The following is a 22,227-nucleotide window of genomic DNA, read 5'->3' on the forward strand; positions in this document are numbered from 1 at the left end:
TGTGCTGGTAAATGGGAGGTCTCCAAAACCCACTGTACCCACATGTAGGTGCCCCCTTCACCCCTAAGAGCTATGGTAGTGTTGTACATTTGTGGGTAGTGGGTTTTGGGGGAGGGGGGTTGGGAGCTCAGCACCCATGGTAAGGGAGCTATGCATGTGGGAGCTTTTCTGAAGTCCACCGCACTGACCTAGGGTGCCCAGTTGGTGTACTGGCATATCAGGGGGGCCAGTGTACTACCAATCCTGGCCCCTCCCACGACCAAATGGCTTGGATTAGGACGTTTTTGAGCTGGGCGTTTTTAGTTTCCATTATTGCTAAAAAAAAAAACAAACGCCCAGCTCAAAAACGTCCATTTTTTCGAAAATACGGTCTGTCCCGCCTCTTCATGTACCCGTTTTCGGACATAGACGCCCATGGAGATAGGCGTTCGCGTTTGATTATGCCCCTCCATGTAAATTAATGATAGCATTATTATTATTACTGCTGTTGATATTGTTTAAAGAGGACCCAAGGCCCTAATCATAGGAAATGAGCATATCACTTTAAATTTAAGTATTGTTTTTATGAAGGCAGATGGATAGAGAAGAGAATACCTAGAAATGACTTTTGATGTTGTAAAATGACCTCAAGTTTGTAAAATTTTTGTGTAATTTAATAATAAGTCGTAGCAGGAAGCAAAATGTACAACATAAGTACATAAGTAATGCCATACTGGGAAAAGACCAAAAGCCCAGCATCCTGTCCCCGACAGCGGCCAATCCAGGTCAAGGGCACCTGTCAGCTTCCCAAACCTACAAACATTCTATACATGTTATTCCCGAAATTGTGAATTTTTCCCAAGTCCATTTAGTAGCGGTCTATGGACTTGTCCTTTAGGAAACCGTCCAAACCCTTTTAAAACTCTGCCAGGCTAACCAACTTCACCACGTTCTCCGGCAACGAATTCCAGAGTTTAATTACGCGTTGGGTGAAGAAACATTTTCTCTGATTTGTTTTAAATGTACTACACTGTAGTTTCATCGCATGCCCCCTAGTCCTAGTATTTTTGGAAAGCGTAAACAGACGCTTCACATCCACCTGTTCCACTCCACTCATTTTTGTATATACCTCTATCATGTTTCCCCTCAGCCGTCTCTTCTCCAAGCAAGGTACTAGATACCCTCACTGAGTATGAATTTCTCATTTTATTAAATAGATTTATTCATTAATAAGACCTCTCCCTTTGATTTTGAGTTATTACAGGATGCTAATTGCCTTGAGATCTGTCACAGCACCTCTTCCAGGAGCATACAGCAAACCGTAGTTTACAGACTGAATCATCATTTCAGTTCTTTCAGGGTTTAACTCAGGGCTTAGAAAAATTTACAGCCTAAAGTTATTTATCATCTTTAGGAAAGAAAGCCAGTTGAATCCTTTGTTAAATAAACATAGCTCACAGAACTCTGTAGCTCAAAAAAAAATCAAATAAATCCTCTTTATATGGGTTTTCAAACCTAGCATCACTCCCAGTCAAACAATACATTATCGGTGTGATTACAGTATTCATAATTCTCTTTATACATTTTTTTTATTTGCAGAGTGAGTTTCCTAATGCCATTAACATGTTGAAGTTGGTGGAGGAAGCCATCCGTGCAGACTCTGACTCTGCTGTCAGAGGCCCAAAATGCTTTCCTTCGTTTTAGTCACCTCCAGAGCTCTAGCTAACATTGAGCAATCTTGGCAAAAAGCCCAGGACCACCCAATGGTAAGGGCTGCCTTCTGCTGAGCTGAAGTGCCCTCTGCCTAGCTTGGTTCCTGGCTCAGTGCCTCTGTAGTCCAACATCTCTTTCACCTTTCCAAGGATCCAAAGTTTATTAAGTGTGTGTTATGCCACCCATCAAAAGGTTATCCGAGCGGTTTGCAATACTAATGCAATAACAAGAAGGGTAGTGTGATGAAAGGAAATAATGAGGTAAAAAGAAAGGCAAGAGGGAGAGAACTATAATATGCATAGGAAAGAGGCCTAGCTCTTAGCCTGAGCCATTGGCCTGTATTTTACTGAGCGTAAGGGCTAGCATAACTCTTCAAAGGGTAGAGAGACTCAAGGTCATAGCTCGCAGGCTCACACTGGGAGGAATTGCTGAAAATCCATATTAGAGGAAACGGAAACTATAGACGATTTAGTTAAAGTCATCATCAAGTAAAAAGGTTTTGAGCTCAGATTTAAACTTACCTAGTGAGGTCTTGGTGTGCAAATGGTGGGGCAAAGAGTTCCAAAGGATGGACCCCGTGACAGAGAAGATGCATTGGCAAGTGGTGTCATACCTTTCATACAGACTAGAAACATTCATATAGGCTAACGATGTTACCATAACATTCGAGACATCTTACAAAAGGCAAAATTTGGCTTAAATCTGATGGAAACCTGGGCCTCAGAATCCAAACTAAAGCTAAATAAAGAAAAAAGTAAATTCATGTTCATGACCAACCTATTTGACCAAAACGACTTCAACAGTTTCACAATTGACAACACTTCGTTCCCCACTGACAATAATCTGAAAATTCTAGGTATAATTATAGACAAACATTTGATAATCAAGTTTCCTCAGTAATCACAAAATCTTTCAGGTCTCTTTGGAAACTAAAAAGGATCAGACCCTCTTTCTCATCAGAAACATTCAGAGTATTGGTACAATCATTAACATTATCCCAATTCAATTACGTAATACCGTATACGCTGGCTGTAAGGAGTACCTGTTGAAAAAACTCCAAACAGCTCTCAACACTGCTGCCAGGTTCATATATAAATCTCTCATTTAGAAAGTGCCTCCTCACCTTTATTAATCAAATTACACTGGCATCCCATCAAAGCGAGAATTACCTTCAAATTATATTCCTTTATTTTTCAAATCCTAAATGGCACAGCTCCACACTATATGATACCATTAATAAACTTACCTCAAAGAAACACTAACTATGAGGCAAGAAACTATCTCAGACTACACCTCCCAAATTGCAAAAAAGTGATCTACAAAACTGTCCACTCTGCAGACTTCACTTACCTAGGAACCAAATGGTGGAACTCCTTACCACCCAAAATAAGAAATATATAGGAACATACTTGATTCCGCAAAATCCTCACAAAGAACAACCATATCTCAAACAACTAATTATTACCTGAATTGGTTATTACTCTATTTACCATTAACTTTCTCTTTGCTTCATGTACAATTTCTCAGTCATAATAGATTTTCAAAATGTTAATCATCCATAGCTATCCCAGTATGTTTATGATATTGTATTGTAAAATTGGATTCTTACAACAAATTACTTTCTTATGCATTATTCTTTGTTATGTATCCTATACTGTTTATTGTAAGCCTCATTGAATTCAAACTTGTTTGGGATAATGTGGGATATAAATGTCACAAATAAATAAATGCCTAATTTATCTAAAGGAAGAGACCACCAGGGACATTGTTCTTGAGAGGATCTCAGGGTACATGGTGGACAGTAGGTGACATAAAAACAGCGGAATGTTGAAAACTAACAAGAGAACTCCTTTGAGAAAAATTGCATTGGCTCCCAATCAAAGAACGGATCATCTTCAAAATCTGCACTTTAGTCCACAAAATTATATATGGCGTAGTCCCAGGATACATGATAGACCTCATAGATCTACCAATAAGAAACAGAGTCGGGTCATCAAGATCATACCTAAACCTACACTACCCAAATTGCAAAGGGCTGAAATACAAAACAACTTACGCAGCCGGCTTCTCCTACGTAAGTGCACAACTATGGAATGGGCTCCCAAAAGCTGTGAAAACAATCCACGACCACGAACTTCAGGAAATCACTAAAAACCAACCTCTTCAAAAAGGCCTACCCCAACGATCCTACGTAAACCTCTTCACCCAAAACACAGCATGCCTAATGATCGTACTGAACAACACACAATCTTCATCCCTTCTGACCCTCCACATATACCGCATTCGATCACTATACAATCTTGTATTTGCTATCAACCGACTGGGCAAATGCCTTAATGGTACTATGTAAGCCACATTGAGCCTGCAAATAAGTGGGAAAATGTGGGATACAAATGCAACAAATAAATAAATAAATCTTATATGTTATTCTGTGTATGAGAGGCAGACAGTGAGTGGATTTAAGGAGGGGAGTGACGCGCTTGAATTTTCTAGTTTCAGATAAAACTGTAATAGAAGTGTTTTGAGGTGGTGTAACTTTATTGTATAAAGCATTCAATAATCAATTTGGCTCATTACTAGAGAGTGAATAAGTACTTGAAACACATGTTGATGCAGGAGGGGTTTACTTTAATATTTTCTTATCTCTTGTTTGTCCTGTTTGTCTGTCCTAATTAGATTGTAAGCGCTGTCGAGCAGGGACTGTCTCTTCATGTTCAAGTGTACAGCGCTGCGTACATCTAGTAGCGCTTTAGAAATTATAAGTAGTAGTAGTACTTAGTGATCTTATCAGATGTAATTTGAAGAAACAGTGGTGGACTACTGATGGAATCTGATCATGAAAGCTAAGTGTGTTATCTAGGATAACACCCAGCACCCGCAAGGAAGGTACTAAGGGTATTTGGATTCCTGAAAGAGAGCTAGGAGAAGATAGTGTTTTTCCTTTCCTTTTCCTTCCCCTGCCCCCCCCCCCCCCCCCCCCCACAAACCGACTCATGTTCCTCTAAACTTAATTTGGATCACTGGCAGTGATAAAGACAGGCTGCCTCTGGCTAGGCCCTTGGACCTTCCCTCTGTCACATCCCACCTCCAGTCCCTTAGGAATAGGAAGAGTTAGTGGTTACTGAGGATGGGCAGACTGGGTGTGCCTTTTGGCCCTTATCTGCCATCATGTTTCTATGCAACTTCCTGTAGGCAGGAAGTACTACTACTACTTAACATTTCTAAAGCGCTACTAGGGTTACGCAGCGCTGTACAATTTAACATAAAAGGACAGGCCCTGCTCAAAGAGCTTACAATCTAAAGGACAAGTGAGTAGATGGTACGATGGGGGCAGTCAATTTGGGGCAGTCTGGATATCCTGAAGGTAAGAGTTAGGTGCCGAAGGCAGCATTGAAGAGGTGGGCTTTAAGCAGAGACTTGAAGATGGGCAGGGAAGAAGTAGCAGAGGGAAGAACCACGGGGCTGGCCAGAAACAGCTGTTCCTTCCACGGGGCTGGCCAGCTGTTCCTTCCACTGCTGTCGATCTGACATAAGATTGGAGGACCATGAGGGTGTGTGTGTGTGAGTGTGTGCAGGGAGAGATACTAGTGCTGCAAGAAGGGAAAAAGAAAGAGGAAAGTGAAAGAGAGATGCTGGACTGCGGGGGGAGGAAAAAGGGGTATTGGATGAACTCTGGGGGGAAGGAACAGAATGTAGAGGTGCTGGGCTTGGGGGGGGAGGGGACAGATGCTGCCAGATCCACCCAGGGTAGAGCGGAGGAGAGAGAGAGACTGTACTGGGATGGGGTGGTGGTGGGGAGCAGAGTGAAAGAGAGAAAGAGAGAGATGCCAGATCCAGGGGGAAGAGGAAGGGAAAGAGATACTGGAGAGGGGGAGAGATGCTGGACCAGTGGAGGGAAGGAGAGAGAGAGATGCTGCACTGCTGGGGGAGGAAAAAGGGGTATTGGATGAACTCTGGGGGGAAGGAGCAGAATGTAGAGGTGCTGGGCTTGGGGGGGGGGGGAGGGGACAGATGCTGCCAGATCCACCCAGGGTAGAGCGGAGGAGAGAGAGAGACTGTACTGGGATGGGGTGGTGGTGGGGAGCAGAGTGAAAGAGAGAGAGATGCCAGATCCAGGGGGAAGAGGAAGGGAAAGAGATACTGGAGAGGGGGAGAGATGCTGGACCAGTGGAGGGAGGGAGAGAGAGAGATGCTGCACTGCTGGGGGGGGCAGGGGAGAGAGAAAGGGAGAGAGATGTTAGCCCCAGGTGGGTGGTGGGGGCAAGCCAGGCAGGGGAGAGAGAGGGAGAGATATTGGCACCAGGGTGAGAGTAGATGATAAGAAGGGAAGAGAAAGGAGAGGAGCTGGACATGGGGAGAGACAGGGACACAGAGAAGAGATGTGGCATTGAGTTATCATAAGGACAAGGACATAGAGGGGCGATGCTGGGCACAGGGGAAGGATAGTGACACTGAGGAGAGATGCTGGACAAAGCAAGATAAGGATGCAGAGGGGAGATGCTGAATATGGGGGAGGATAGGGACACTGATATGTCAGATGCTGAACATGAGGGAAAAATAGAAACAGGCACATAGCGGGAAGAAGATTCTGCAGAGGACAGATAAGGATGCAGAGGAAAGATGGATAGTGAACATGGAGAGAGAACAAATGTCAAATGTACAGGAGATCCCGGAAAGAGAGAAAAAACTGAAAAGCAGAAAAGAGATACTGGAACCTAACAAAAAGGGGAAAAATAAAATGCTCAGACTACAACGGTAGAAAAAAAGATTTTATTCTAAATTTATTAATTGGAATATGTCAGCTTTGAGAAATGTGCTTCTCTGATGATCTCTCAGCCAGAAATCTCCAAACTCTGGAGCCAGTGGCAGTGTCAAGAGAAGGGGAGAAGGGGAACAGAACAGATGGATTGGACAAGGAGTTGGAGAGGGGGTAGGGAAATAGAGCAGAAGATGACTGAGACTTGTTGAGTGGGAGAGTGTTGTTGAGCAGAAGAAGGAATTATGGATGGGAGATGATGGGGTGAAAATTTCAAGGGGATAGTAAATACTTGACAATTGTTGGGTATGAGTGGGGTATGTTGATGGGTTGGGAGAATGAATGAAGATATGAAATGAAGGGTAAGAGAAAGGGGATGAAGTGTGGGGAAAGGTTCAGATATAGTGTGAAAGACCTGAAAGCCTGGAGAGAGGATGGATCGGGGTACTAGTGATGGGTTTCTCAAGGAGTTGATTGAGGTTGGAAATGTGGCTAATAAGATGGTAAAAGTAAGGTAAGAGATGGAAGAATGGCCTGAAGGCAAGGGAAGGAAGGAGAGAAAGGGATAGAGCTGGGGCTGATATGATGCAGTGGAGGATAGACGAAAGATAAGAGAGTAAATACGGTATAATCCACGTAAGTGCAAGGGTCTGGGACCAAAGAAATACATGCAGTTAACTGAAGCGTGCACTTAACCGTTATGACCCAAAGAAGCTTGACATCTGATAAACATATGTACAGTACTGTTTATTATACGTACAGTATACGGTCTCCGTTAACTGACGTTATACAGTCTCTGTTAACTGACGTTAGGCTTACTTGAAGTAATCAGTCATAGTTCTCTGTACACTATTGTGTCTGTGAGTTCCATAGACTACGTCTGCCAGACAGTAAAAACTGTCATAGCACTGACATCCAGTGGCCTCTAGATAGGCCCGCACGATGTTGAGACTCTCCAGCGCTCTTGCAAAAGTGACAGGAGGTTGTTGAATTTCGTCAAAATTGTGCCTAGCTGCTTATTTCGTCATCTGTTTCATCATCAGCCGTTGCCTGCGTGTAGGCGCATATCTCGACATCAGTGCTGTCGTCAGCTGTTTGTAGATCGTAATCAATAGCTACGTAGTGATGAAACTCCTCTTCAGTAACACCGGCTGGGATGTCAATAGCCTGTTCATCTGACGCGTTTGCAACAGGTGCATCTGTTTCATCCCTCTCCACATCCTTAACAAAGCTTGCCCGCTTGTAGCAGTTCACAATGGTTGCCTGTGTAATATGATTCCAGGCCTCTTTCTGCATATGTAGGGAATCCAACAGTGATATATTACGAGCCAGTTCAACAGCACATTTATCCTTGCCAGTCTGGTCATCCATAACGCTCATCAGACGACGTAGCACTTGCCGCACGGCCATTTCAGGGGGGAGCCCTTACCACCACCCATTGAGGTGGCGGTTAGGGCTCCCGCACTAACCTAACATAACTGGGCAGTGCGCGGCACTGCCAGATTACTGCAGTGATGGTATGCTAGGGGTGGGAAGTACCGCCAGGCAGTACTTTATGTTTAGAGAGCGATAAGCCTCCATTGAGCTTACTGCTGCTTAGTAAAAGGGGCCCTAAGTGCGATATTCAGCACTTAACTGGTTATCACAAACCATATAAAGATAGGACTGACTTTTATGTGGTCCTATTTATACAGTTAATCTGCTCAGTTGAGGACTAAATATCAGCACTTAACTAACATAGAGGGGCATAATCGAACAGGGTGCCCAAGTTTTCCTGAGGTCGTCCTCGCAGGACTTCCCCGCGAAGGGGAGGGGAAACCCATATTATCGAAACAAGATGGGCAGCCATCTTTCGTTTCGATAATACGGTCGGGAACGCCCAAATCTCAACATTTAGGTCGACCTTAGAGATGGTCGTCCCCGATTTTCGGCGATAATGGAAACCGAGGGCGCCCATCTCAGAAACGACCAAATCCAAGGCATTTGGTCATGGGAGGAGCCAGCATTCATAGTGCACTGGCCCCCTGACATGCCAGGACACCAACCGGGCACCCTAGGAGGCACTGCGGTGGACTTCAGAAAAAGTTCCCAGGTGCTTAGCTCCCTTACCTTGTGTGTTGAGCCCCCCAACACCCCCCCCCCCCAAAAAAAACCCCCCACTCCCCACAACTGTTACGCCCTTGGAACACCCCCAAAATAGCTAGTTTTCAGTTTGGTGTTACCCAGTTATTTCCAGCAGTACTAATCGGTGAAGTGGTACTGAAAATTAGCAGTTAGCTCTGAACTGGCTGATTAAATTGCGCTGAATAACGTTCCATCTAATGTTTGTTTTATATGCAGAAGAGGGATTTTTCACTGCGCGATGGCATGTGTGCATTAAAATGTACGCGCATGGAAAGTGTGTCTCTCTTTTTGTGTGATGTGTGCATGGGCATTCCCGGGGCTTAGTGTGGGTGGAGCAGAAAGTTAGAATGCATACACCTATAGATTGATAAGAGTACTCGCACACATTTACACCTTTTCAGAGCAAGTGTAAATTTGTGCTTCAGATTTGTGATCTGTTGGGGCTGGTTCTGGCAGCCTGTTTTGTTTTTTTTAAAGACACAGACGCCCGTATTGCCTTTATAAAACAGGTTTAAAATTGGAACCTTTTTGGCATTCTCTCATAAGCATCCTGTTTTAAAACCATGCTCGAAAAGGGTATTGATTAGACGGCCTGAGATGTCAAGAACTGAAAAGTGAAAGACTCAGTTGACGGCAATAGCAGCAAGCAGCAGGCTTCATGTCACTGTTTTTTGAGACTGCAATCCCTTGATAAAGCAACAGCGAAACGGGTGTCCGTCGGGACTCAGTGAGCCAGAAGACAAGTGTTGTCCTGAATTACGTTTTTAAGCTTATTTCCATTCACTCAATGTAATGTGATTGGATTAGACTGATTAATTATAACTTAAACAATAGACATACTAGCTGCTATAAATCATATGGACAGAGGGGGTTTTTGTCTATGATTACAATAATCAGCAAAAGGTTTTTTTCAAATAGATCACCCTGGAGAGATGTGGGGTGCCAACCTGGTGATAGATGAGATTCCCCCCCCCCCCCCCATCCTTCCATATATATATTGTCAGGCTCAGTCGCCAGATCTGCACCACTCTTCCTCAGTCTCTTCCTTTCTTCACCAAGCACGCCCTTCACTCTCAAGTCGACAGCCTGCAATCAGGGTCTCCGGACAACAGGCAAATCACCAGAAGTGCTTTATTATCTCCTGAGTACATTTAATTTGCTTTAAGGCTTCACAGGCCTTCCCCTCTCCTCAGTGTAGCTCCACTTTTAAACACAGTTCATTGGAGCCCTGCTTGCAATACAGTTCAGCTTGAGCCTGCTTTCCACACAGTTCACTTTGGCCCTGCTTTCAAGATGGTTTTCTCCAGCACTGCTTCTAATCCAGTACTTAGTGGTACTACTCTCTCACACAGCTAATGAGCATTGCTCACAATTCAGTTCAGTTAGCAATGTTTTCCTCATCAATTCAGTTTAGCACTGCTTTCAAACACAGTTTAGTTTAGCATTGCCTTCAAACACAGTTCATCTTAGAAATGAAATTAGACAGTTCAATTCAATGGCAATATGGTCTAAGTCACTTTCTCACTCTTAGACCTAATGACCCACCTCCCTCATCTGTCAGCAGAAAACCACCTAACATCCACCCACCAGGTCAATTCACCAAGGCTTCATTCACTCTCTCCAGTTCAGTTCATAACTCACTTTTAGAGCCCTCCACCAGCACTTCCATTTCCTCCTCATTCTCCCCTCCTTCTACCTCCTCCAGTTCCATTCTCTCCTCCCCTTCCTCTCGATCTAGGGGCTCCTCCCTTCCCCCATCTGATTCCATCTCCCAATCACAGCCCGGCTCCTCCCTCTCTTGCATAGATTCTTCTCCCTTCACCTGATCCCTCTGCTGGTGCTGCACTGCCCTCTGGGACTTATAGTTTCTTAGCTCCTGGCTTCTCTGACGTTGCCTTGCCTTCTGGGCTTTGTAGTTCCTTGGTTCTGAATCTCTCTGGTGCTGCACTGCCTTCTGGGGCTTGTAGTTTCTTTGCTCTTCACAATATATATATATATATATATATATATATATATATATATCTCATCAGTGAACCACTGCTCCACTATTTGTTGATTTGATGAAGTAGGAGGTAGACCAGATGTATATCCGCACAGCAGGTTTACTCAAAAAATAAAATCATTGAGACTGACTTTGAATATCATGTTTGAATAAATCTTCTGTTTGGATATACATCTGGTCTACCCCCCTACTTCTTCTTTTTTTTGAAAAGTGTTCAGTTATAGTGAGATAAAATTGCATATTTCTCCTTCCTCCATTCACAAACGTTCTACTAGTCTGTTCAGGAACTGGGTGTGAAAAGACATGGAAAAGTGTGTCTCTTCATGTGTGTCCTTATGTGTGCATATGTGTTTTTATGTGGCTTTTTGTGTTTGCCAGTGTGTGTTTTGGTGAGTGTGTGTGTCTTTGTCTTTCCCAGTGTGTGTTTTTGTGGGTGTGTATGTGTGTGTGTCAGAGCCGGTGGTTGGGAGGCGGGGCTGGTGGTTGGGAGGCGGGGATAGTGCTGGGCAGACTTATACGGTCTGTGCCCTGAAGAGCACAGGTACAAATCAAAGTAGGGTATACACAAAAAGCAGCAAATATGAGTTATCTTGTTGGGCAGACTGGATGGACCGTGCAGGTCTTTTTCTGCCGTCATCTACTATGACTACTATTTTACAACATCCGTAAAATCCGCCCCTTTCTTTCCGAGCACTCTACCAAAACCCTCATCCACACCCTTGTCACCTCTCGTTTAGACTACTGCAATCTGCTTCTTGCTGGCCTCCCACTTAGTCACCTCTCCCCTCTCCAGTCGGTTCAAAACTCTGCTGCCCGTCTCATCTTCCGCCAGGGTCGCTTTACTCATACTACCCCTCTCCTCAAGACCCTTCACTGGCTCCCTATCCGTTTTCGCATCCTGTTCAAACTTCTTCTACTAACCTATAAATGTATTCACTCTGCTGCTCCCCAGTATCTCTCCACACTCGTCCTTCCCTACACCCCTTCCCGTGCACTCCGCTCCATGGATAAATCCTTCTTATCTGTTCCCTTCTCCACTACTGCCAACTCCAGACTTCGCGCCTTCTGTCTTGCTGCACCCCACGCCTGGAATAAACTTCCTGAGCCCCTACGTCTTGCCCCATCCTTGGCCACCTTTAAATCTAGACTGAAAGCCCACCTCTTTAACATTGCTTTTGACTCGTAACCACTCGCCTCCACCTACCCTCCTCTCTTCCTTCCCATTCACATTAATTGATTTGATTTGCTTACTTTATTTATTTTTTGTCTATTAGATTGTAAGCTCTTTGAGCAGGGACTGTCTTTCTTCTATGTTTGTGCAGCGCTGCGTATGACTTGTAGCGCTATAGAAATGCTAAATAGTAGTAGTAGTAGTAGTAGTGTGTGTGTCTTTGTGCCTATGCGTACATACAGACATATAGTCAAAGGGATAGATCCTCCCCCATTGGTGTTATTTCTTGGGTTGGATAAGAGCTGCTCAGCAGGGCCAACCACTGATTTTTAGAAGCATTTTCAGGATTATGTTGCTGCAAGTCTTCAGTGCCCCGCACTATTCAGTTACTAAAGCTTAGCATGTGCTAAACGCTGTGTGCCTTATTTTGGGCCATGTGACACTTGGAGGGGCATAATCGAACTGGGCTCCCAAGTTTTCATGAGGGCGTCCTCGCAGGCCGGCCCCGTAAAGGGGCGGGGCAACCCGTATTATCGAAACAAGATGGGTGTCTATCTTTCGTTTCGATAATACGGTCGGGGATGCCCAAATCATGAAATTTAGGTCAACCTTAGAGATGGTCATCCTTTGGTCGAGGGGTTTGGGGAGAGGATTTCTTGTCAATTTCTCAAATTAAACTACTCGTTTTGACTTTTTTTGGAAGCGAGGGGAAGCCCGTTCAGCTTCTAAGTGGTCATAATGAGAAACAAACGTGCAAATCTGAAAATACTATAATGCCTTTGTATCGCTCCATGGTGCGTTCAGTTCCATGGAGTGATACAAAGGCATTATAGAAAAGGTTCAAAGAAGAGCGACCAAAATGTAAAGGGAATGGAGCTCCTCTCGTAGGAGGAAAGGCTAAAGAGGTTAGGGCTCTTCAGCTTGGAAAAGAGATGAGGAGTTATGATTGAGGTCTACAAAATCCTGAGTGGTGTAGAATGAGTAGAAGTAAATCGATTTTTTTTACTCGTTCCAAAAGTAAAAAGACTAGGGGACACTCGAGGAAGTAAAATGAAAATACTTTTAAAACAAATAGGAGGAAATATTTTTTTACTCAATGAATAGTTAAGCTCTGGAACTCTTTGCCGGAGGAGGTGGTAACAGTGGTTAGTGTATCTGGGTTTAAAAAAAGGTTTGGAGAAATTCCTGGAGGAAAAGTCCATAGTCTGCTATTGAGACAGACATGGGAAGACTTGGGATCTGTAGTAGGGAGTGTTGCCACGATTTGGGTTTCTGCCAGATACTTGTGACCTAGCTTGGCTACTGTTTGGAAAAGAGGATACTGGGCTAGATGGACCAGTATGGCTACTCTTATGTTCTTATGAGCAAAAGTGAGAGTGAAGCACACATCAGCGCCTGTTTTTCTGTGCTTTCAAAAGCTAAACTGCAAACAAATTTTTGAAAAGCTTATATTTAAAGGCACAGAACAGCGCCGATGTGTGCTTGCACTTCTGGTTTTCTCTGGGCACACACACAAGAGCTGCACTTAAAGTGAAACTTTTATTTGCACACACCAGCACATTCTTCCCCTTGCCTTCAGTTTAATAGTGCAAATTATCTGCGCACAAAATTTGAATATCATTTGCTTTAAGTACATAAGTATTGCCATACTGGATCAGACCGAAAGTCCATCAAGCTCAGCATCCTGTTTCTAACAGTGGCCAATCCAGGTTACAAGTACCTGGCAAAATCCCAGAACAGTATAATATATTTTAAGCTGCTTATCCTAGAAATAAGCAGTGGTTAGGTAGTTTTAGTACATAAGTAATGCCACACTGGGAAAAGACCAAGGGTCCATCGAGCCCAGCATTTCTGCATGGCTCTGTTGCACTGTGGGGGTTTCATTATAGACTTTAGCACCCAGGCTATGTGCATCAGCCCCCAAAATAGCTGTCAACCAGATGGTTATCCGGATACTGGTGGTTCCATACCAGCAGTTCCTGAATAATCTTTGGTGGCTGCCTTCTATGTTGTTATTCCTGTTTTCCAGGTAGGTTCCAATGGTAAATACCTGTGTATAAATTTAAGCTTCATGGTCAGTATCACTACATCATGGAAGATGTCAGTGCTAACTGCAGTGTTACAGTATCAGGGGGGGAGTATATTTTTCTCTTAAATGAGAGCTGAAGGAATTGAAACAATTGTTAATATCCACTTAAGACTCTACGGGCAACTTTTATACAAGAAGGCCACACGAATGTCAGTACTATCCTTAGCAGGCAGCAACCTTATTCAGTGTCACAACTGAAAATGCACAGAACCCAATAGACCTTCTGTGATAAATAACAATTTAACTGAAAACAACGCAACGAACTGCTAGAGGGGCTATTTTGAAAATATTTGCAAAATAATAGTATGTAAAATTGTCAAAACTCTGGTTAATGACATTTTCTGTGTATATTTCCCATGGTCTCGGAGGCCATAGGAGCCGACTCTGTGGGTGCTGTGGATGCTTGAGCACCCCCAATATTGAGAAAATTCCATGTATGTGTCCAGGGAGGGGTTATTTCCATGGGGCTTAGCACCCCCAATAATTTTGAAAAGTTGGCTCCTATGTCGGAGGCCACAAAATGTTCAGTGGTGGGCCACAGGTTGCCCACCCCCAGTGGCGTAGGGCGGTGGGGCGGTCCGCCCCGGGTGCACGCACTGGGGGGGTGTTGGCTCACTGGTTCCCTGCTCTTTCTGCCCCGGAACAGGTTACTTCCTGTTCCGGGGCAGAGAAAGCAGGGAAGCAGCAGAGCCGACGCAGCTCCAGTGACGTGCACTGGGGGCGGATCGGCCCTCCCGCCTGCCCCCCGCTGAAAGGTAGGGTGCGTTTTGGGGGGAGGGGTGCTCCAGAGGGGGGGCGCCATGCCCTGCACCCGGGAGGGGTGCGCAGCGGCGACCCGCCCCGGGTGTCAGGCACCCTCGCTACGGCACTGCCCACTTCTGCTCTATCTCCTCATCACCCAGTGAATTCAGTGAATGTACTGCAGCATGAAACAAGTTCCATGTTGTGGAAACAGTGGTCTCATAGTATGTGAGATTTGCGAGCCGCAAAAGGCCCCGCAGAACAAGGGAAGGTTTAAACGGCAGCGCAGACAAACTCATAACCTGCACGAAACAGAAGAAAATCACTCCGCTCAGTTACAGTGTGCAGTATTTTGCAGAAAGATGTGTTATAGTTATTTCAACCTAACAAAAAAAAAAAATCAGTCCCCAAGCTGCAATTGGAGTTTTAATCTGGTATGTCTCTTCTTCTAACATGTATGTTCTTATTTACAGGGGTGTAATAGGAAAACAGGGATATCAATGTCAAGGTAAGAGATCATTTTGAGGGTACTGATGTTTGAGGCATGATGAATCTTTGTGGCTTGAATGCTTCCAAATGTTATTGGCTGGTATTTTAAGAACAGTAGCTCTAGTTCCAAGGGTGCTCCCCCGATTAATCCATCTGGACAAATCCACTGATAAATCAAATGGCGGATGGAGGACTCTCGTAATTTCACAAGTGCCTCATACACAACGTCTAAATGTCAAATCTGAGAACATTTTCTTTGTGCTCCCCTTTGTGGATTAATAATATCTGAATGACTCACTTTGAGTTCCTGTTATTCTTAAGAATAGCATCACTACATTATGGGGGATGACAGAGCTGATGATTGTAGCTGTGCAGTTGTCATGCTCTGAGTCCGTCAGATTATCTGGAGGAAGGGAAGGCTGCCATCTGTTCTGAAAGGGTTTTGCTTTGCACACAATGGAAGAAATAGTTTGAGAATACCGGAGGGCTCGTTGTGTTTCAGACACCTTTTCAAAGCATCGGAACGTTTGCTTCATCTCCAGACAATTTGTAGAGACGGGCTGTCATTTGATGTGAATGCCGTCAACCAGTAATAGTGCACCGTCTTCTTAAAGGTTGCACGCTATGGGCTAGATTCTGTATATGTTGCCTGAAAAATCCGTGCGGAACAAAATTACGCCTGAATTGTATAGAATAGACCTAAATTTCTGTGCGATATATAGAATTCGCCGAGTGGCTCGCCACATGACTAAATTTGGTTACGTCCATCTAGGCCACGTTTTACTTGGTATAATTCCCGGCGCCTAAATTAGGCACAGATCAGGTGTACTCTATAACAAGGCTGCTGAGAGACTGAACCGGGCCTGGGGCAGGGCAGCCACCCCCCCAATCGTCGCTGCTGCCCCCCCACCAGATCGCTGCCACAATTGAAATACCTTGTTGGCTGGCGGGGATCCCGAGGCCCCGACAGCAGAAGACGTCTTCCTCCAGCACTGCTCTTCTGCCGATTGCCTGCGCCTGCAGCTGCTTTTTCTCTCAGGGCATGCTCGATTTCAAAACCGAGCATGCCTGCCTGAGAGGAAAAGCAGCCACTCAGTTGGGCAGAAGAGCAGCGCTGGAGATGCTCCTCCGGGTCCTCCCCAGGCTCCAAGGGGAGTCCGGCCATGGCGCTGGAGTTTTATCTCTCCTGCTTCTGTTGGGATGCGATCACTTGGACCCATCAGGAGAGAGAGAGAGAGAGAGACCCTGGTGCTTGGCCCCCCTTGGAAGCCTGGGCCCGGGGAATTTTGCCCCTCCCTACCACCTCCCCTCTCAGCAGCATTGCTCTATAATAATGTGCATAGATTTTAGAAATGCCCATGGCCACGCCCCCTTTCCAACTGTCCAGCTTATTTTTGAAAGAGAAGGCTGGCCATCTTCCGACACAAATCAGGAGATGGCCGGCCATCTCTCAAGGCCGGCAAAATCGGCAAAATTGAAAGCCGATTTTGGCCAGCCTCAACTGCAGTCCGTCGCAGAGCCAGCCAAACTTCAAGGGGGCGTGTCGGCAGGGTACAGAAGGCGGGACGGGGGCATGCTTAAGAGATGGGCGCCCTCGGCCGATAATGGAAAAAAGAAGGGTGTCCCTGTTGAGAATTTGGTCCACTTTATTTGGTCCCTTTTTTTTCAGGTCCAAGTCCCCAAAAAGTGCCCAAACTGACCAGATGACCACTGTAGGGAATCGGGGATCACCTCCCCTGGCTCCCCCAGTGGTCACTAACCCCCTCCCACCCTCAAAAAATGAACTTTAAAAACTTTTTTTGCTAGCCTCTATGCCAGCCTCAAATGTCATACTCAGGTCCATCGCAGAAGTTTTAGTGGGTGCAGTGGACTTCAGGCAGGTGGACCCAGGCCCATCCCCCCCCACCTGTTACACTTGTGGTGGAAAATGGGAGCCCTTCAAAACCCACCCGAAACCCACTGTACCCACATGTAGGTACCCCCTTCACCCCTTAGGGCTATGGTAGTGGTGTATAGTTGTGGGAAGTGGGTTTTGGGGGGCTCAACACCCAAGATAAGGGAGCTATGCACCTGGGACCAATTTGCGGTCCACTGTAGTGTCCCCTAGGGTGCCCGGTTGGTGCCCTGGCATGTGAGGGGGACCAGTGCACTACGAATCCTGGCCCCTCCCACGACCAAATGCCTTGGATTTATTCGTTTTTGAGATGGGTGTCCTTGGTTTCCGTTATCGGCAAAAACAGAGGGCGCCCATCTCTAAATCCGGCAATCTCAGCTTTTAGGTCGGCCATCTTTAATATTGACCTAAATGTTGAGATTTGGGCGCCCCCAACCGTATTATCGAAACGAAAGATGGACGCCCATCTCATTCGATAATACGGTTGGGCCCGCCCCTTCGCGGCGCCGTCCTCCGAGATGGGCGCCCTTAGAGATGGGCATACCCGGTCGAAAACGCCCCTCTGTGACTTAGAATTTAAGTGCGCCATGTTATAGAATACACTTAGCAAGTTGTGTGTGTAATTCTCAATGCCAATTAGTGCTGATGATTGCTTATTAGCATCCAGTTAACAGCGCTGATTAGCTAGTTAACCAATTAACTTATGCACATTATTAAGATGGAATTGGGGAAAATCCACTGCTTATTTCTAGGATAAAGCAGCATAAAATGGGGATCTTCCAGGTACTTGTAACCTGGATTGGCCACTGTTGGAAACAGGGTGCTGGGCTTGATGGACCTTCGGTCTGTCCCAGTAAGGCAGCACTTACGTAAGAGGGCAATTCTATAAGTAGGTGCATCCATTTAAGTGCCCCAATGCTGTGCAATGAGAGCCTATTCTATAACGGCAACTGGGTGCCCAGATTCCTTTATAAAATACCAGCATAACCCAGTATCAGTGTGCCTAATATTTATGTGCCCACAGTTGCAACTAGCCATAGAGCTGGCATAACTGCAGTCATGTAAATGCAGCAGAGACGTGCAGTTGACAGTGTTTGTGAGTTATCCCCCAGATAAAGCACATAATTGTAAATCATACTTTTAATATTAAACTTTTCTTCCAGAGATAAATACATAAGGCCAATTTCTAAAAGGCATTTGAAAAGTGCTCACCCTCCCTGCAGCTAAAAGATCAAGGTTATGTAGAGGTCATCACCTAGGGTTCTGCCTTGACTGTAGCAGCTGTTTGCTGCCCCTTAGAAGATGCCACTCTAGGCAGCTCCCTAGGCTGCCTCGTTGTTAAAACCAGCCCTGATTTTTTGAGCAGTTGGCTGTGAGTACTTAATTGGCAGTATTTACAAATTACGTGTGGATTTGCCTTATGCCCTATTCTGTATGCCTAAATTCGACAACGTGCAACTCCAAAGGGGGCTTGGCCATGGGAGGGACATGGGTGGGTCAGGAGCACTTCCCAGAAATTAGGTGCAATGTTGTAGAATACCTGCATTTGTGCGCCTAATTGCCATCAGCTGGGCGCAAGCATTTACACCAGCCTTTGGGAGGCGTAAATTCTCATGCCCAAAGTTAGGCATGAAGGGCCTGATTCTATTATTAATGGTGCTTAAAATTAAGGCGTGGTAGGCAATCACGCCTAAGCGTATTCTAAATCTACGCGCGATGTTTAGAATGTGTTTAGGCATAGTTCATGTGACTAAATCTACATGCATCCATTTATGCCAACGAAAAAGCTGGCGTAAATCCCTGCACTTAGATTTACGCACACTGGCCCATATTTTATAACTATGCGTGTAGATTTTGGAATGCCCACGAAGCGCCCATTTCCATGCTCCCTAACCACACCCCTTTTTGCCTGTGCATGTTAGAATTTAGTTGCAGTAAATTACAGAATACACTTAGCGGTGTACGCGCGTAAATTCTAATTTTTGCCAATTACTGCCCTTTGTGGTCATTGAGATCTCAAAATCAAAGCCACTTGGTTATTCCTTCATTGTCTAGAGTGAGATTAGACTCTACACGTGAATCTGCATTTTTTTACATTTAGCCTCAGCTCTTTAGAATTCCTTTCAATCTCATCTCTGTTTATAGACTAACCTACAAAAATTTAAGAGGGATTTGAAGACATATTTCCTTTCATTGGCATTTCAGGTTAATAGGTCAATAGAGTATACCTCCATACCCTACTACTACTTAACATTTCTCCACTCCTTTGGAAAAACACTATCTTTAGTTTCTAATTATTTTATTTTGAGTAGGTTAGATTTTAATCTGGCTGGACCTGAAATAGTAATCCACTAGTAAAACAGGCCCGTTTCTGACACACATGAAACGGGCGCTAGCAAGGTTTTCCTCGGAGTGTGTATGTTTGAGAGAGTATGTTTCAGATTGACTGTGTGAGAGAGAGAGAGAGAGAGTGAATGTGCGAGTGTGTGTGTGTGTGTGTGACAGAGAGAGAGTGAGACTGCTGGGTGTGAGTGTGTCTCCTCTGTCCACCCTCCAGCCACCCAGCAATTCTACTTTTTCCCTTGCCCCCCTCCAGCCGCCCACCGATGCTCCTCTGTCCCCTGCCCCCCTCCAGCCATCCAGCGAGTCTTCTCTGTCCCCTGCTCCCCCTCCAGCCAGCCAGCGAGTCTCCTCTGTTCCCTGCCCCCCTCCAGCCATCAGCGATTGTCCTATCTCCCCTGCCCCCCCTCCAGCCACCTAGCAATTCTCCTGTCTCCTGCCCCCTCCAGCCACCCAGCGATTCTCCTTTTTCCCCTGCCCCCCCCCCAGCCACCCAGCGATTCTCCTTTTTCCCCTGCTCCCCCTCCAGCCACCCTGCGATTCTCCTTTTTCCCTTGCCCCCCTCCAGCCACCCAGCGATTCTTTTTCCCTTGCCCCCCTCCAGCCACCCAGCGAATCTCCTCCCTCCCCTGTCCCCCTTCCAGCCACCCAGCGATTGTCCTATCTCCCCTGCCCCCCTCCAGCCACTCCTCCACTTTAATCAGCATATATTAAATTCCCCCCGTTTGCTACAGAAGAGCACCGAGCACATCCTATATAATAAAACGTACCTCCAACATTCTGAAGCCGAGAAAGTGAAGCCTTCAAGCCTTGAAGCATTTGTGCACTCTGTAAGGCTCCATTTCATCAATTGACGACACATAGTTCCGGAACTTTTCAGGAATGCTTCAAGGCTTGAAGGCTTCACTTTCTCGGCTTCAGAATGTTGGAGATGCGTTTTATTATATAGGATTTCGTTGGATATATTCTGAGATACGGTTTATGCTGTAAATACATACATACATACATATTCTATCACATTAGTAAAGCCAGTAAAAATTTTAAGATGCATTTTTCAACCTATACTTTTGAAAACACACGATTTCTATTATGTTTCTTCACCTACAACAACTTTGCTTAGTCCGTCCATGCTGGATAAATAGGCATTTAGAAGATTGATTCATTCATTCATTCATAGCCGGGCTGGACTACTGCAACAGCTTAAACTGAAACTATTTAAATAAAAATGGCTGTGGACTGAAAGGGGACAGGCATAATATTGCAAAGTCATCACCTTTCCTTCTGGAGAGATACTGCTCTGTGTCAAAGGTAATCATCCTTTCTTATAGTGAATGCTGTGCTCAAAATGTTTGGCACACAGGGAAGTGGGAACGGAGGAAGGCCAGACAAACCTCAGGAACAGTACAAATGAAATTTATTGCTTAAAATATCTCTGTATAAAAGGCAACACCAACGTTCTATGAAGCCTCCAGCCGGAAGTGTGAAGGGGGCGAGATATCCGGTTTCCCTATGAGTGTCTGCCCCGCCCTCTCTGTAACACAGTCAGTGAAGGAAAACAGCAGAGCACGAAATCAAATCGCTGGCTCTGTAACAGTGAAGGACTCAGAGGGGGGAGGGGAGAGAGGCCAGAGGGCAGGGACACACACACTCCCACATGCACACTGAAGAAAACATTGCTAGTCCCCGTTTCATTTGCATCAGAAACGGGGCTTTTTTACTAGTGTATAAATATAACATAAAATCAATGCTCAAAAACAATATGTATAGAACAAAACACAATGAAATAAATATACTAAAGGTATACAGAAATATACATTAAAAGTAATGTCAGTACTTAAGACTCGACACGGCACCGTGTTTCGGCACGTGATGTGCCTGCCTCAGGAGTATGACAATGAGCATGTCAAGGAGATATCAAGGAGGCCTTTAAAAAGACCGTGGATGCGTAAAACTGTGCCACATCGAGTCTTGAGTATTGACATTACTTTTAATGTATATTTCTGTATACCTTTAGTATATTTATTTCATTGTGTTTTGTTTTATACATATTGTTTTTTTGAGCATTGATTTTATGTTATTTTTATACATATTTTAAGCAATAAATTTCAGTTGCACTATTCCTGAGGTTTGTCTGGCCTTCCTCTGTTCCCACTTCCCTGTGTACTATTGCTTGTCTGGTGGGACTTTTTTGTTTTCAGTTACCTTCTGGTTTCTCAATTATTTAGCGCCACACAAAAGTCTGACTGTACATTTAAGCATGTCGTTTCACCAGGACGAAGGATGTTGACCTTGTGACATATAAAGTGGCTTATCTCCAGAAGGAAATGTGCTGACTTTGTGATACTGAGGGAATCGTAATCCTTTTTAAATCTATATTTTGAACAGAGCCACAAATGATTTGATGTCAGACCGTCCATTGATCCCTGGTGCAGCCCTTTCTTTTGGGTGAAATGGGGCCATGTTGGGTCTGTGTGGTTATTCTACAGTAAAGTAGTTGAAATTTCAATCCTGGTCCTTTGGTCTGCTTTTCTATTGGGGTTTACTGCTGTGGATCATCACCTCAATTTCTGGAAGCCTTAAAGCTTGGAGGATTATGTGTTCCATTCAAAGAAACAAATATTTTAAAAATTACCTCATTGATTAATGTTGCCTTTCATATGGGTCTAGAATCAGTAAATGGCGCTCAAAAATCAACACCATAAAAAATCGGTAATCAATGGTGTTCTACAATGGGCACTCAAAGATCAGCACCCGTTATAGAATCGCATTGGGTGCCAATTTCCACACACAAATTTGGGCGCCAGGACTTATGCCTGCTGAAACAAGGTGTAATTCCCGGTGCCCGATTTGGGCGACATCCCCAATATTTTATAATGCTGTGTGCAAATGTTAGGAACACCCCTGACCTGCCCATGTACCTCCCATGGCC

The 22,227-nt window shown here is 44.9% G+C and overlaps 1 protein-coding gene across 1 annotated transcript in view; it reads left to right on the forward strand.

Moving 5' to 3' along the window:
* The window catches only part of PRKCE (protein kinase C epsilon), a 915,268-nt gene that overhangs the window by 544,808 nt on the left and 348,233 nt on the right, over positions 1 to 22,227 (forward strand). Inside the window, exon 4 of the mRNA XM_030195809.1 lies at positions 15,049 to 15,083. Coding sequence (XP_030051669.1) covers positions 15,049 to 15,083 — 35 coding nt within the window. The remainder of the gene's footprint in view (positions 1 to 15,048; positions 15,084 to 22,227) is intronic.

Source organism: Microcaecilia unicolor, chromosome 3 (genome assembly GCF_901765095.1).
Source record: "Microcaecilia unicolor chromosome 3, aMicUni1.1, whole genome shotgun sequence".
NCBI lineage: Eukaryota > Metazoa > Chordata > Amphibia > Gymnophiona > Siphonopidae > Microcaecilia > Microcaecilia unicolor.